At 49.6% G+C, this 17,107-nt stretch overlaps 2 protein-coding genes across 2 annotated transcripts; both read right to left on the bottom strand.

Moving 5' to 3' along the window:
• Nucleotides 1–7,312: 7,312 nt before the first annotated feature.
• LOC138941818 (uncharacterized) lies at nucleotides 7,313–8,302 on the bottom strand. Its single transcript, XM_070311696.1, has one exon. It carries the CDS (start codon nucleotides 8,300–8,302, stop codon nucleotides 7,313–7,315), a length of 990 nt encoding a protein of 329 aa, XP_070167797.1.
• A 33-nt stretch (nucleotides 8,303–8,335) lies between these two features.
• On the bottom strand, nucleotides 8,336–12,488 carry LOC138941817 (uncharacterized). The gene is made up of 3 exons (XM_070311695.1): nucleotides 10,170–12,488; nucleotides 9,288–10,103; nucleotides 8,336–9,232 (listed from the first exon to the last, which is right to left on the bottom strand). Exons 1-3 carry the CDS (start codon nucleotides 12,486–12,488, stop codon nucleotides 8,336–8,338), a joined length of 4,032 nt encoding a protein of 1,343 aa, XP_070167796.1.
• Between the last annotated feature and the right edge of the window lie 4,619 nt (nucleotides 12,489–17,107).

The following is a 17,107-nucleotide window of genomic DNA, read 5'->3' as shown; positions in this document are numbered from 1 at the left end:
GCGTTGTCCCGACTCGTTAGAGAGTACAATGCGCGAAAACATCGCACTATCGGTATGAGACCTATCGATGTTACCCCCGCGATCGTCGATAAACTTTTAAATACGGTATACAGCAACGTAAAGATTGCGGCACCGGCAAAATTCAAAGTAGGGGATCCGGTACGCGTGAGTAAATTCAAGACCATCTTTGACAAAGGTTACACGCCAAATTGATCGACCGAAGTGTTTAAGATCGTTAAAGTGCAGAAAACTAATCCCGTGACCTATGTACTCAAAGATTCGGGCGGAAATTCCGTCGCCAGCGGATTTTACGAATACGAGTTACAACGCGTTGGTAATCCCGACGTACATCTTGTGGAAAAGGTGATACGCAAAAAGGGCGACGAGGTTTATGTGAAATGGCTGGGATTTGATGCTACACACAACTCTTGGATACATAAAAATAATATATTATAATTATGTTAACAATAATACATAATAATATTTTACAAATATAAACAAAATTGTATACATTATAAAATATACATTTAATTTACAATAAATATACATAAAATCTTAATTTACAATAAATATACATATAATCTTAATTTACAATAAATATACGTAACTTTTTATTTACAATAAATATACATATAATCTTAATTTACAATAAATATACGTAACTTTTTATTTACAATAAATATACATGCTTTTTATTTACAACGGTATTTTATAATGTCCCCACGGTAGCGTGTCGGTGGTTTCGGGTACGATATACCGCTTGTCATCGTACGGACTTAGAGCAATTTTTGTCTCGCGAATAGTGTATACTTCGTATAATTTAGATTTTATACAAGACTGCTGACGCGTCACTTCAATCTCTTCGTTCAAACACTGCGTGTAATCGTCGAATGTTATCGTTCTCGCGACGACGTTACTCTTGACGCCTTTTACTTTTTTCGTGTGTTTCTTACCATCTACTCGCAACGCGTACATTTTTGCCCTAAGCCCGACGAATTCGGTCATGATGGCGCCATTATTTTCATCCTTCATTAAACCCGGTATCTTTTTATTCGCGAGCGGTATACCGTACACATTGTCCACAGCATAATCGCTGGTATCGAATCTGTCGACGTTGCGCTTTATATTCTCATATACATCTTCACACTCGATGTGATATATGAGACTGTCGGTGTCGGTGTACATGACTTTACATTTCTCTCGATACATAGGTACCATGTAATTGTGGTGAAACTCGTACAAACATGTCTTGGATATGTCGAGTATATACATACTCACGTATATTGGTTTATTAAATTTCACCTCGAGATTGCGCAATTCAACGGCGATCAGATTCTCCGAAAACACACTTCTATTATGAAAATTTGGTTTTGCGATCGTCGTCTCTGCGCCATATCTTCCATCCCAATGTCTCACGAGCTTAATATTAACGTGATTGCGCACATTTTCCATCGTTTTGCCAAATACAGCATTATTCATTAATTTATATAAATTTTTTTCAAAATCATTTTTCGCGAGTGTTCGGAATTGTGTATTGAGTTCGATATAACTGCGAAGCCATGGAGATTGCGAAAACTGTTATATTCGATGTATTTTTGTAACGCGAAGTCCGTGTTGCGTGCATTGCTGCAGGTTGCGGTAATGTATTACGTAACGCTTCTTATCGTATAAGGTTGCGAGCAGCTTATCCTGCCGCTTACCAGGTAGTTTGTCGCGTGTCGGGCAAAATGGTAGGTCAGTGTGCGCATCGTGAACACGTTGCGCATACTCGAGATCGTCTTCAAGGATGTAGCCTATAAGCGAATCGAGCGCGATCGATGATGTATCAAAATCGGATACGTCGTCGACCCATCGATAATCTGCATAGAGCATGGGTTGACACATTGCCCATCCGTACAAATTATTTACATCAAAGTACGTGAGATACGTTGAAGGTTTCGATGGGTCGTACGACTGCATATACTTGTTATTAGCATGTGCGTATCTGTTGGAACTTTGACTCAAACCGCCGTGTATTCCGCGTTCGATAAATAAAACCATGTCTATATCCGTAAGCAATTCGAATGTAATATTTGTATGCTTCAACATGGCGTCCTATGTGTATCCGGGAAGAGTATAGTAATACGCGGGGTCGAGTCCATAACTTTTATTACAACTCTCGCGGAAATTTTCAAAAATATCTGCTAATAACAAGACATCAATTTTGAGATACAAATCGCTATATTCGCCCAGCGTTCGAATGGAGAACCGCTTCCACACGTTCCCGGCGTGCGCGTAATCGCTCTCGGATATCGTGTCACCGGTCAAGGAACTGTAAAATGATTCGCGCGGTGGTAAACACATATCTTGCAACCTATCGACGCAGTCAATATAATATTCGTACGGAAAGACGCCCTTCCGTGTTAATAAATTGAAATCGTCATTTGGTAAATTTTGAAAATCAGATTTTAAAATTGTGAGTTTGTCTTTATTCAAGAATGATGCCAATTTATCGAGACTGGTTGTAAGAAATTTATACGAATCGATAAAACGCAATTTAATATTATTTTTCGATTTCTCTTCGGTAAGTTTAACATTTTTCGTAAATGATATATATTTTTCCTTTGTTATCGGAAGTAACTCGATTCCCCCTTCGAACGTTGTAGCTATTTCCTTGATAATGAAGTGCGCGTCGTAACCGGATAAATTATGAAAAACTATTCGAATGCAAAAAGAATCTTTATAATTTAAATTGCAATTTGAATGCGCGGGACCTCTGTATCGCCCGGTCAGATGGCAATGATCGCGTACGCGTGTATCGTCTTGTACGAATGGTTTCTCGCAAATGTGACATTGTGTCGCGCTATGAAAATTTTCACATTCATCAGATGTTAAATTTACCATGGGGACATTAGCTGATAAAATAATTTTTACACGTTGCGCTAAATTTTTTAGTTCTTCGACGAACCATGATATGCAATCTATATCGCGACGGGAATGATACGCGGATAACGAATAATCGTACGAACAATGTACATAATATGCTATGCTAAATACTTTATGATGTTGGTAGTTTCTCTCTTCCTCCGTCTTCTTTAAAACGCACTCCAGATCGGCGTACACGATGAAAGGAAGCCGCTCTTTCCGATTATAGTTGTTGAACGTGAGCCACTTGTCCTTATCGCTCAGTAATCGGATAGCGCACTCGTTCATCTCTCGACAGTCCACCGTATGTGATTGTAACTTGTCGTTCGAGCCAAAGTAGTGCAAACATCGGTAAAAGAAATAATTTTTAATTTTTGTTCAAAGATTTTTGTAATATAATTTATTAAATATATACGTACCGATTGCAGATATATTTCTTGTGTTCTTTTTTGCTCAATTGCGAGCTCACGAGGCGGGATAGATTCTTGATCCACGCGAAATGTTCAACGTTGTTGTCTTCCACGTACAACAGGTTGACGTGTTTGTCTTTTTTCAGCTCACTCAGACGTATCGGGACAATGTTCTTTTCCTCGATACTATATACATTGATTGAGATATCGTTGGCAAGTTCGAATTTTTTAATTTGATTCACAGTCACTGGAAACTCAATGTCCTGGAAATTCAGCACTGTTGTGTAATGCGGGTACGAAGATTCCCGATCCGCGTTTCTTTCGGCTGGATATAGAGCGGCGACCACAGACCACGCGAAACACGCATTGTCATTAGATTGCACGTTGATTACCGTTCTCTTCATCGTTATTTCTCGCGGTAATTTAATGTGGCACCCCGCGCGCAATGGATTATATTTATTTATATTTACATTTAAATCGAGTATTCGCGATAATGCCCACCCGCTATCGCGTTCCTGAAATTCTTCGAGCGATGCTAGAGTGGGCTCGACAACGCGCTGCTCGTACCATTCGCGTAAATCGGATGTGCGAAAGAGTTCATAGTTTCTCGTATTGATACTTTTATTTGCGCGTTTATCACCCGTCACAAATTCACCATTGAACACTGTATTAATTTTCACATTAAAGTGTTTTTTCAGCACGGTTTGCACGTGTTCGAGCACAATGTCTTTAGCATCCTCGAAAAATTGACGAGGCTCGATGTGATTATAATTTATAACCGCACCAGTCAATATGCGGCTCTCGAACGCCGTATCGATCTCTCGCCAAATCAATCCGTGTTGCCGCATGCTGCATCCTGCACCCGCGTGTACAAAACGCGTGCGTAACGAGTGCTTCAGTCCTTCGAGTTGTGCAATTCGAGCAATCAGCGATTGTCGAATCCCAATCGATAATCGTGGACGTTTGATTCGACTTTGCTCTTCCAATGATTCGATATATTCGTTGCATCGTTGCTCCCACGCAATGTACTCCTCTATCGAATTCATCCTTGCAGATTGCTCATGATTTCGTTCGGCATTGTTTTCCGCCATATTTCCAAATTTATGCCAAAAATTTTTGCTAACACAATATGCTTATTAACAGCTCTTGTCTCGGAACTCTTTGCGAAAATACTGACAGGGTGTGCCTCTTTACCTCGATTTCATATTCTATTTTGATGTCTCTTTCCATCATGTGTATCTATCTAAATATTTATTTCGCGATTTCTCACGTACATTTTGGCTAATGTCGATTATTGCATTTTGTCGTCTAGAGATGATGTCAAATCCCAGGTGTATCGCAAAAGTTTTAAATTACATGCAGCTGTCCAATGTTAGTGCAATTTAATCATGAGGATTATCCTTATATTTTAGGATTTTGTCATGCTTTGACACACGCGTTTGAAATCTGATATCTATAGGCGATGTCATCGCGAAGCAGCCGCACATTGGCGCTTGAAAATTTTATATTACGTTGCATTTTTGTGCATTCGGCTAAATCTCACACCTGGTGATGTCATCGCGAAGCAGCTGTATATCGGCGCTTGAATAGAAAAATTGAAAAAAATATCGCGTCATCAATATCCCCACCACATTGCAATTTTGCAACGCTAATACAAATTTTAAATATGTTCAATATGTTCAGTATTGCATCGACCACTTGTATGAAAGGTTTATATAAAAATGTATCCCTCTGAAGGAAGCCGCATGAATTATTACGTTCCGATTCAAGATGCTGATGAAACTTCACCGTGTAAGAAGAAGAAATGTAACAAGTAAGTTTTGATTAACTTGAAGAATTTTTATACTTTTTAAATATTTTTTTACACATTTTAAATATTTATATAAATAATATTGTTTTTACTCCCTAGCATTTCATCCGAGCCTCGTCCCGCGGTTCGTATACTCGGAAGACGATACGCCTTAACCCCGACGTCGTACAAATATTTGGACATTGGAATAAACGTTGGAGCTGTATCTTGCGTGGAATTGGTTCTCGGCGATAATCGGGGCAATCAAATAATATTGCCCTTTGAAACGTGGAAATCGCTAATGCAGAAACGTGCGGACATTGAACGGCTTCTACAATCGACTGAAATCCCATTGCGGATTCGAGATTTGACATTCGAAGTGGTTAAAATATCTGATTCGAATATTATAAAAATTGGATTATCAAATAATTCTTTATACAGGATGATTCAAAACAACCTTCTGTCCTTGCAATGTCATATACTTGACACTATTCTAAGAAGATTTTTCCTTTGCCAAAATTTTTTCCGAGGCTTAGTTTTTAAATTATAAGACAAAATAGTTAACGAATTACAGGCCGCGTACGCGAGGAAGGCAGGAGCGGCGCAACTCACCGTCCGATGCTGGTGATTACGTGAGGCGCTCGCTGAGATCAACTGTTTGCTACATGCGATGGGGTGTATGTGTGAGAGAGAACGTATACGCGTATACACACACATACACATTCTCTCTCTCTTTGTCTTTTACACCCATCGCGTGTAGCAAACAGCTGATCGCACACACGCACTCTCTTTCTCTCTGTCTCTGTCTTTCTCTTTTACACCCATCGCGTGTAGCAAACAGCTGATCGCACACACGCACTCTCTCTCTCTCTCTCTCTCTCTCACTCACTGACTCTTACCTTGTATGTAGAGATTCGTTGCCCTCATACGACTCAAGAAGTAATATTTTTGTATGATACAACGAATAACTAACAAACTTTTTTCACACACGAATTGTACCACTTATCGAACTTTTACGAATTAATCCACGCACTTTATCGATAAACTGAATTTATTAATGATTATAACGGTTAATCACAACTACCGATTACTACCGATTAATTATTAAAATAACTTGAAGAAAGAAACGCGTTATTCGATGCGGAGACTGCGCGACGACAACAAGCAGGTTATGTTAGTACTAGCGTTGTCGGCTGCCGGCTGCCGAACGACTGAATGTATCACATTACGCGTGATCGACGCGGACGCTATCATGTGTCCTGTGATCGGCTAAAGCCTCCGACATTGTAAATTCGATAGTTTCGGAAATATGAAACTATAAAATATGAAAATATAACATCGTTTTTTTTAATAATTTAATTTATTACTCGTTTTGCCTTTTTGCGCAAGCGAGACATGAGAAAAATTATTTTTATGTCTCTGCGAATACAAGGTGTTCCACGTAGAAATGTGTTGGTCGCTCTGAAAAGAGCGAATTGTCTTTGGTCGCTCTGAAAAGAGCGGATTGGTTTAAAGTCGAAAACATTTTATAAAAGGTGCTCAAAATGACCGCCATCCATCCTAACGCAAGCTCTCATGCGTTTTAATACATTTTTTTCGACGTTTTCCATTATTTCTTCGTCGATATTCCAAATTGCATGTCGCAATCTTGTATGTAGATCATCGATATCCTCGGGAAGCGTTTTGTAAATGACTTCCTTGCAATACCCCCATAAAAAGAAATCTAATGGGTTGAGATCCGGTGATCTTGCAGGCCAACGTATTGGACCATACCGACCCATCCAACGTCCAGGAAACTGCTCGTTTAAATAATTTGTAACGATCCTGCGAGAGGCCGCAAAAAACGCCAGGTAATATACCGCAAGGATACAAATTGATATCCTACATGTTTCGATTGTCAAAGTGCGCGATTTACACAAAATTAGTAAAAAATGTGATTTATATATATTACATGCATGAGGAATAAAATAGAAGCTGTCATTTGATTTTACCGTTGGCTTTTGATATGAGAGAGAAAAACTTGCCTCTGCTTGGTTGATATGTACCTAGGAGGCATATATAATTTTGTTCACGCGCGCGTGTTAATTGTACCGCTCGTATTGCAAATTCGATATGTTAAAATGTCTCATTCTCTAATAGCGCATGTACACATTTACGTATAATTAATTTATGCCTGTTGTGTTTTTTTGCAGCCCGACGGGTGGGCTCGTCACGCGCGGTGCGCGGGCTCATTCTCCTGCTCATCGGAGCGGCTCTCCGGCAGGAGGACGATCTTCGCGATTGGGCGCGTCAGCTCGGATGACGCGGTGCGGAGGGTGATCACACGGATACGCCCGTCGGCTCCCGGGTATACGCTCGCGATCCGGGCGAGAGGCCATCGTGTCGGCGGCGCGTTGTCGCTCCGGATGAGGCAGAGTCGCCCGACGCGCACTTCATCGTTGGTGGCCCACCATTTGGGCCGTTGGAGAAGTGTGTGCAGGTATTTCTGCGACCACCTGTCCCAAAAATGGTCGCGCATCCGCTGGAGCAGTTGCCAGCGTGAGAGGCGGCCGATCGGCACGTCCAGGGAGCTGGCCTCTGGGATGGCGTTGAGCGCCGCTCCCACGAGAAAGTGTCCCGGAGTCAATGCCGCCAAGTCGTCAGGGTCATCGGACATCGCCTGCAACGGCCTGGAGTTGAGACAGGCCTCGATTTGCGCGAGGAGAGTGCTCATCTCCTCATAGGTGAGGGTCGATTCCCCTAGCACTCTCCTGAGGTGATGTTTGAAGGACTTCACCGCCGCCTCCCAGAGTCCGCCGAAGTGGGGTGCTGCCGGTGGGTTGAAGCACCACCTCATCCTCTCGTTGGCCAGCTGGTCGGCAATCTTCCGCTGCTCCGGGCTGTTGGCGGTGAAGAACGCTCGAAGTTGTGCGTCGGCCCCGACGAAGTTCGTGCCGCAGTCGCTGTGCAGGCTGCGACAGAGCCCCCGTCGAGCTGTGAATCGCCGCAGGGCAGCCAAGAATGCGTCCGCCGAGTAATCGGACACGACCTCCAAATGTACGGCCTTCGTGCTGAGGCACACGAAGACCGCGATGAAGGCCTTGTATGCGCAATGTCCGCGCCCCTTCGTTGTGCGCAGCTGAATGGGACCGGCGTAGTCGATGCCGGTGCTCAGGAACGGCCTTGCCGGCATGACTCGGAGGCGTGGCAGATCTCCCATGATCTGCCGCTGCGAGGCCGCCCGCCATCGGACTCAGGCGATGCACCGTCGGATCACCTCCTTGACGAGCTGTCGCCCTCGGGGTATCCAATACTGCTGTCGGATGGACCCGAGGGTAAGCTGCACGCCGCCGTGCAGTGTTCGCCGGTGACAGGCCTCGATGACGAGCCGGGTGAAGTGCGACGAGCTTGGCAGGATCATCGGATGTCGCTCGTCGTAGACCAGGAGGACGTGCTTGATGCGCCCGCCCACCCTGAGGATGCCTTGCGAATCTACAAACGGGGTAAGTTTTGTAAGTTGGATGTTCTTGGATAGCGGGGCTCCCCGTGCGAGAGTTGCTAACTCCGCGCTGTATTTTTCAGCCTGCACTGCCCGGATCCATGTCAGGCGGGCATCGTCCCACTCCGCCGCTGTGAGGGTGCCCATGGCTGGGCGCGACTTCGTGGCGGGAGGCGCCCGCAGAGCCGCCGCTCGGTGCTTCCATCGCCTGCACCAGGCGGTCACCCGCAGCAGCCGGTTCAGCGAGGAGAAGCGAGTCAGCTCCTCTGGCTCGGTCGCCTCCGTCGCTGGCGCGAGGGCGGCGAGCGCTCTGACGCGCTCCTCCGGCGGCTGCTCAGTGAGCTCCTCGTCGCGGGAGTCTGGCCACGATGTCCGGTCCTCCTTCAGCCAGGGTGGACCCCCCCCATTAGAGCGGGTGGGTGACCAGCTCGGCGGGGGAGATGCCTCGCGACGCGCAGTCGGCGAGTTTCTCTGTCTTAGGGAGGTGGTGCCATTGGGCCCCAGGCAGCGTTGTCTGGATGTCGGCAACCCGGTTGGCGACGTACGTCTTCCAGCGTGACGGGTGGCCGCGGATCCAGCCCAAGGCGACGGTTGAGTCGGACCACAGGTGCACGGGCGCGTCCTCGGCTCCAAGAACCCGCCGCACGCGCGCTGCCAGCCGCGTGAGCAGAGAAGCGGCGCAGAGCTCCAAGCGAGGTAGAGTCACGGTCTTCAATGGTGCTACTTTAGTTTTGGCTGAAATTAATGAAATGCTTATCGATGTGTTGCAGGTCTCCGTCCGCGCATAGATGACGGCGGCATAGGCCCGCTCGGACGCGTCTGCGAAGCCATGCAGCTCGACTCGCGATTGGGCTGCGCTGAGGAGCACGTGCCGCGGGACGCGGATCTCCTCCAGCCTCGGGAGACCGTCGGCGAACTCGCTCCACAACTGTGCGTCGGCGCTGTCCAGTGGTGCGTCCCAATCCAAGCCCTTCAGCCATGTGGACTGGAACCGGATCTTCGCCCAGATCACGGTCGGTGCCAACCAGCCCAGCGGGTCGAATAGACGGGCCGTCAGCGAGAGGACGGACCGCTTCGTGAACGCCGGCACTGCGATGGCCCCGGTGGAGAAGGAAAAGCAATCGATGCCCGGGTGCCACTGGAGGCCGAGGGTGGCGTGACTCTCCTGTGGAGTCCAGGACAGCTGGTCGCGATGAGTCCGGTGCCCCGCTGGGATATGATCCAGCAGGCGGGGTTCGTTCGCCGACCACTTCCTCAACGGGAATCCGCCCGCCGTGCACAGCTCCGTTAGCTGCCGCTGGAGGTCCATGGCTTCCTCGATGGTGGGTGCGCCCGTGAGAATGTCATCCACGTAGACGTCTCGGCGCAGAACCGCTGCTCCCTGGGGGAAGAGGGCCTCCTCGTTGCTGGCGAGCTGCCGAAGGGAACGGATGGCCAAGAACGGGGCGCATGCCAGACCGTAAGTGACCGTGTTTAGCTCGTATTCCTTCGGCGTCGTGTTGTCGCCATGACGCCAGAGAATCTTTTACAGGTGGCGGTCTTCAGGTGCGACGAGAATCGGGCGATACATCTTCTCGATGTCGCTCGCCAGTACGAATCGGTGCACGCGCCATCGCAGCAGCACGTCGTCCAAGGCGGGTAGGAGGTTCGGCCCCACCCTGAAGTGCTGGTTCAGGCACGCGCCAGATGCCACGGTCGACGAGCCGTTGAATACGACCCGGATCTTGGCTGGTGAGCTTGCCTTGCGCATCACGCCGTGGTGAGGCAGGAAGCACTCGGAGGGCATTGCTGTGCCCGGCCGAGCTGGGGACATGTGCCCCAGGTCCTCGTACTCCTGCATAAAGGCAGAGTACAGGCGTCGCAGCTGTTCGTCACGGGTGAATCTCCGCTCCATTTGCCCGAGCAGGCGGGCGGCAGCGAACTTCGTCCCCGTGAGATCTGGCAGCGGCGGAGTGATTGGAAGACGAACCACGAAGCGGCCGCTTGCGTCTCGCGAGTGCGTCTGGACGAAGTGTTCTTCGGCTTCCTTCTCGGCAACGGTGAGTGGCGCTGCGGTGGCGTCCACTTCCTCCTGCTGCCAGAACTGTTGCACCAGGGAGTGGAGGCCGTCGTCTCCGCTGCAGTGGTAGGTGCGGGCGGTCCGCGCGGCGGGCGCGACGCCGACGGCGCCCGATAGGATCCATCCCAACGTCGTCCTTTGTGCCATAGGTTGCTGGCGTCCTCCGCGGCGGAGACCTGGCTGGAGGATCTTCGCGCAGACATCAGCGCCGAGGAGAAGCTCCACAGGGTCGGCGGCGAAGAAGTCCGGGTTGGCCAGCTCCAGGTTGTCGAGATGTCGCCAGGAGTGCCGGTCGGCACGGAGGCCGCCGCTGGTCGTCGTCAGCCGGTCCAGGACGAAGGCCGAGATCCGCAAGGGCGGGCCGTCACGCAGCGGCGAGAGCGTGAGCTCAACCTGGCCCCGAGCGCCCGTTGATCGCCCGCCAACTCCGACGATGGCGGTGGAGGTAGGTGCGCGGGTCAGCCGCAGACGCTGCGCGAGCGATTCGGCCACGAGCGAAATCTCGGAGCCCTGATTTACCAAGGCGCTCGCGGCGTGCAGGACTCCGAACTTGTCGGCCACCCGAACTCGCGCGGTCGCGAGAAGCACCGCCGATGCGGCTCTCGTGCTTCGGTTCGCTGAGAGTGACGATCTGGCGATCTCGGAGGCGTTGCCCGCCTGGTGGAGGAGCGAATGGTGTCGTTCGCCGCACGACGAGCACGTCTTTTTGGACGAGTACTCGCTTGCCATGTGCCTCCCGAGACAGTTGAAGCACAGCTGGTTGGCTTCAACGTGCTTCCTTCTCTCCGACGCCGTCTTTGCCCCGAACGCGTCGCAGAACATGATATAGTGCTCTTCGTGGCACATGGTGCACCGCCCTCGCTTACTCTCCGGCTTCCGGGCGTGAAGAACGCGCGGCGGTCGCCCGGAGCTCGCAACCGGCTTCGCGGGACTTGACTCCGTTTTACTCGGCGGCAACGACTCGAGCGTGTGCAGCCGTCGGTCCAGGAACTGGATCGGCTCCGCGTACGACGGCGGTTCCGTCGTGTCGCTGATCGTGGTCTCCCATTCGCGGCGCGACCGGGAGTCTAAGAGATCTACGACGAGGTGCACGAGCAGATCTTCCCCGCGCGCAATCGGTCGTCCGATGCTCTCGAGTGAGCCGACGGTACTAAGCACTCCGTGATAAAGTTTGCGTAGGTCCGCACTTGACTCACCCCTCAGCCGCTGGATCGCCGTGAACCGCGCCAAGTAGGACCGCACGAGCAAACGTTTGTTCTCGTAATAGTCCGTTAACGATTTCCATGCGCGCTCAAAGTTCTCGTCGGTCGTCGGAAGATTGCGGATTAACAGCTCTGCTTCTCCTTTTAGGCACGCCTTGAGGTAGTGCAGCTTCTCTACTGGGGCAGCGGAGGTGTCCTTCCCGATGAGCGAATGGAAGAGGTCGCGGAATGACGGCCAGTCCTCGTAAAGCCCAGAGAACTGTGGGAGCTGGATTCTCGGCAGAGTCGTTCGCGCCGGATGAGACGGCGCGGGTCCGACGGCCGGGTTCTCGGTCCTCTCTGCGGCTCTGAGGCGTCGCAGCGTGTCCAAGATCATGCCCTTCTGCGTCAGGTACGCCTCCTCAGCTAGTGTTGGCATGTCGGTTTTTACGTACGTGCTTTCCGACAGGGCTTCCCAGTGCTCGAGAAGCTTGTCATGCTGGAACTCGAACTTTGCCCAGTTAGCCTCGAGGGCTTGAAGTCGCGCTTCCGCCAGCCCGATAGTTATGTTGGCGGCTCCCGATTTCCGCAAGTTCTCGTATGCGAGGGAGATGCGTCCGAACAGGTCCGACTGCGAACGGACCATTGGTTCCTTGTCCTTATTCATCTTTGGTTTTCAGATGCGAGACGTCCGGAAGAGCATAAACGGATGGACTGCAGGCACTGCACTCACTCCACGCACCGGCACCGGATAGCAACATCCGGCTCGAAGGACCAGCAAATGTGCGAGAAAGAAGTGGACGTGGGCGAGCGAAGCCCTGCGAGATCGCGTTTGCACCGAACGCGCAAGGGTGCTTTCCGCGAACGGCGGATATATCTTGAATACCGCGAGCGACGGTGTAAGCGGCGCGATTCCGCGAGCGACGGAATAAGCAGCGCGTTTTGATTGCGCGAGATTAATCGCGAGCGACGAAAAACCTCTTTTATTATTGTCGAAAACTTCGCGTTTCGTAAGCGCGGGTACGAACAGGAAAAGCGAGCGACTTTTCTCTCACGAGAGTTTAGACGATATAATAACACACTGTCACGGATGGAGTTCACGATCGAGTCCGCGCGGCAGTTCCCCGAGAGAGCTTATATACAACCGTTCTTTTGCTGCTTCTAGAATGTTCTATGTGTTTTTCGCGCAAGATCGAGCCGGTGATTGTTTTCGATGACTCGGAAAATTAGAACTTGTTATTCGCACTTGTTTGTGATTTTGGCTCTCTCGGGTGACCGCCGCGTGGCCCGCTTTGCATGGCACGAGCAATGCCACGGGCCTGGCGCGATTTGCTGAGCGCCGCTGCTAACGCGTGATTTGATTCGCGGCGAGCCGTGCGCCGCGCGAGATGGCCGCTAACGCGCCAATTTTCGAGCGCTCCCGTTGAAGACGCTCAATCTCAAACAGAAGCATATATATATATCGAGCAATGCAAAAAAAGGTAACCGCGAGATACGACGTTCGCTTAACGACGCAATGAAGAATTCATATAAAGCGAGAGAAAGAGTCCGTATAAAGCGCGAAAGAGAAAACGCAGGACGCGGCGGCCGCGTAGCGGCGCGAGAAAGAACCTGTATGGAGCGCGAGAGAGAATCCGTATAGAACGCGATAATTTCATGATAATTTTTATTTTTCTAACGAATAATTTTATTTAATATATGTAGTTTTATTTAATATATGTAGTTGTATTTAATATATGTAATTTTATTTAATAAAAATACATTTTTATCTTAATACAGTCGTTTTATTTATCCAAGAATTGTGCGACTCGTCCATTCCCAACCATTTCACGTACACTTCGTTGCCTCTTCGACGCAGCACCTTTTCCACGAGATACACGTCGGGATCATTGACGCGCAGCAACTCGTGCTCGTAAAATCCTCCGGCGATCGGTTCGCCGCGCAAATCCTTCAGCAGATACGTTACGGGATTAGTTCGTTGTATCTTGGCTATTCGAAAAATTTCGGTGGTCCAGTTAGGTGTGAAGCCTTTCTCGAAGATCGTTTTAAACTTGCTGACGCGTACCGGATCGGCTACTTTGAATTTCGCCGGAGTTGCGATTTTTATATTGCTATATACCGTATTTAAAAGTTTATCGGCGATTGCTGGAGTCACGTCGACGGGTCTCATACCTATAGTGCGATGTTTTCGCGCGTTATATTCCTCGACGAGTCGAGGTAATTCGTCGATCCACTTATACGTTCCGCTTAGCGTGAAATATTTCCACATAGAATTTTTGAGCGTGCGATTGAATCGTTCGACGATCGACACTTTCATCACCGAGTACGTCGAGTAATGATTCACTTCGCGCTTTTCCACGAATTTTTTCACCTCAGCGTTGTAGAATTCCTTTCCTTTGTCGGTCTGCAAATTTTTCGGACACCGCTTAGAGTCTCGCACTATCTTAGATAACGCTCGGGTAACCTCGTTCGCGCTCTTGCTTTTAAGCGGTACGGCCCAAGCGTATTTGCTTAACGCGTCGATAACGGTGAGTATGTAGTTGTGGCCTTTGTTGAGTCTCGCGTAAGGACGCATCTCGACCACATCCGCTTGCCATAGATCGTCGTACCCGCGTATCGCGACGCGACGACGCGGAAAGTTTCTTCTCGCGGGCGCGTGCAATTCCTCGACTAGTCTTCGTTTTTCGGTGCTCATAATTCTCTTTTCTTTCTCTCAAGGATGACGTTGGGCGGGATATCTCTCTCGAGCGGCTCGCCGCTCCGAGTATCGCTGCTAGTCTCGCGAATTTTCGCTAATTCCGTCACTCTCCCCGATAGCTCGTCCGCGTCTCTCTTCAATTGCGATGTTGAATTTTCCAATTCTCGTATTTTCGCCGCGGAATTCGTCGCGGAATTCGCCGCGCCGCGCGATTTTTGGGTTAGTTCCTGTATTATTTTACCCTGATTGAACAGTATTTTACGGTCGCTCGCGCTTTTCGTCGAAGACTCCACGGCATTGAGCGATATCATATTTTTTGCGGCATCGATTCGATCGCTTAAACTGTTAATTCGTTTATCCAAAGCATCGATCCGTTTACCTAGAGCGTTAGCGTTAGATTCTGTTCTCGAAACGGAATTTTCCACAGCGTTTACTTAGAACGTCATCGCGCGCTTCGATCTTGGAAACAAAACTCTCCGCGGCGTCTATTCGTTTACCCAGAGCGTTATCGAGCTGGGTGAGCCTCGTGAATAATAGAATGACGCCTTTCCCTGCCTCGTCCGCGTCTTTTCTCAATTGCGATGTAATTCCTTCAACGTAGCTTTTGCTCGTCGCGTCGGTGTCCTCCTCCGGCTTAGCCAGACGCTTTATCTTGCGCTCTCTCGCGTCGTACTCGACGGAAGAGCTTAGATACAGCGCGTTATCGCGCACGTAATTTCGCAGAGACTCGATAGCCGGACGTAGTCTTCCGGTTCTCGCGTCATAGCCACGGTTTTTTAAAGGCGTGCCGAATTTGCTCACGGACATCGCGAATTCCGCGCACGACTGTGGCGATCGTCGATGCGACGATTCGATTTATACTATCGCTCCCGTTTCGCGAAGCTCCTCGATTATCGATAGAATCTCGTTTTCGTGAGCGTTGTTGCCAGCTCGACGCGAAGCGTCCAGCAATCGCAGACGATCCACTAATTCGTTTGGATCGTCCCAATGAATGTAATCGATTTTATTATTCGTGACTCGCATGGTTGACGATACGCGACCCGCGCCCATCTTTTTCGCGCTGCTGCCGTGAATAAGCGGGGCGATAACGAACTTGTATTTATATCCCTTATTTCCTAAAACAGATTTTTTAGCGTCATGGTCGCGTTTATGAGCGTTTGTTGTTAACAATATACTTTTGTATATTAATTTATCCTTTTCCGTATATATACCCGGATATCAATTTTGCGGGCCAGGTACTCGTCTCGCGAAACGACTCGCGCGAGGCGATCGAGGCATCAATCCTCTGGACGCGGCCTGCCGCGAGCACGATATCGCGTACTCGCGGAGCGGCGAGCTCGCCGATCGACACGCCGCCGACCGCGCGCTCGCTGAGAGAGCGCGCGAGCGCGTTGCGGCCAAAAACTCGACTCTCGGCGAGAGAGCCGCCGCGACGGCTGTATGGATAGCTATGAAATCGAAAACAAAACTTGGAATGGGCGCGACGAGAATCAAGAGAAAGAAGAGCAAAAGGAGGACGACCGCTACGAGGAAAAAAACGCTTCCGATAGCGAAACGCGGCGGCTTTTTACCCCTGCTGCCGTTATTGGGAGCTCTCGGTTCTTTGGCTGGAGGAGCGGCGGGAATCGCGAAAGCGGTAAACGATCGCAAAGCGGCGCGACGACAGCTGGAGGAATTGCAGCGTCACGATCGCGCAATGGAGGGTCGTGGTTTATACCTCGCACCGTACAAGCGTGGAAGTGGCGCGTCCGCGACGAAAAGAAGAGGAAGAGCTAAAAAAAAACTTCGCGTAAACAGACGCTAGGAATTCTCCCATCCGTTGGAGTAACGACGAACGAACAGTTAAATCGCGCGGCGATACTTTTGCGCGTGCCTCACTTTAGAGGCGTGTTTATGTGCGACGCGCTTCCATCGCGGGCGCGCCGCGATGAGAGCGGCATTGTGAATTTAGATGACGCATCCGGCCCGGGTACTCATTGGGTGGCATATGCGAAAAAAGGGGGCGACGCGATCTATTACGACGGTTTCGGCAATCTTCGTCCTCCGCGCGAAATCGCGCGTTATCTCGGGCGCGATGCGAATATTCGATACAATCGTCGCTCCGAGCAAACGCGCGATCAGAATATCTGTGGACAATTGAGTCTTCGATTTCTTCGGGGGGTCGATTGGAGGAATCGCGCGCTATAATATCGACCGTCGCTCGTCGATTGAGCGCAGTTCGACTAATCTCGTCAATCATGTCGCTAACTCTTACTCTTTCCGGACGAAGCAGCATTCTCGCGGCGAGTTACTTTCCGCCTCTGGATTTAAACGACGATGATTACGAGTTAGGTTTAACTAATTTCGAGACATATAACACGATACCGAATGTAAATTCCACGAATAATAAATTTTACTTCGACGACAACGACGAGGTTATCGCGATTCCAGTGGGATCTTACGAGTTAAGCGCTATAAGCGCGTATCTAAGAGCCGCGATTCATAGCAAACGACGAGCGAGAGAGGAGATACGAGAGCGCGAGAACGAGGAACCGGAAACGAGCGATGACGATTATATATACAGCGTCGGCGACGACCGCGACGACTAT

Source organism: Polyergus mexicanus, unplaced genomic scaffold (genome assembly GCF_030449975.1).
Source record: "Polyergus mexicanus isolate NDT 795.1 unplaced genomic scaffold, iyPolMexi1.0 SCAF_20, whole genome shotgun sequence".
Classification (NCBI taxonomy): Eukaryota; Metazoa; Arthropoda; class Insecta; order Hymenoptera; family Formicidae; genus Polyergus; species Polyergus mexicanus.
This window is presented reverse-complemented; position numbering and strand designations above follow the sequence as displayed.

Bases quoted from the DNA above. Each gene is read 5' to 3' on its own strand.
- LOC138941818 (XM_070311696.1), bottom strand. From the start codon at position 8,302: ATGGGAGATCTGCCACGCCTCCGAGTCATGCCGGCAAGGCCGTTCCTG.
- LOC138941817 (XM_070311695.1), bottom strand. From the start codon at position 12,488: ATGAATAAGGACAAGGAACCAATGGTCCGTTCGCAGTCGGACCTGTTC. The intron at 10,104-10,169 runs GCGAGCGACATC...CACCTGTAAAAG, and splicing joins GCGTGCACCGATTCGTACTG to ATTCTCTGGCGTCATGGCGA. The intron at 9,233-9,287 runs GTGACTCTACCT...CGCGGCTGGCAG, and splicing joins AAGTAGCACCATTGAAGACC to CGCGCGTGCGGCGGGTTCTT.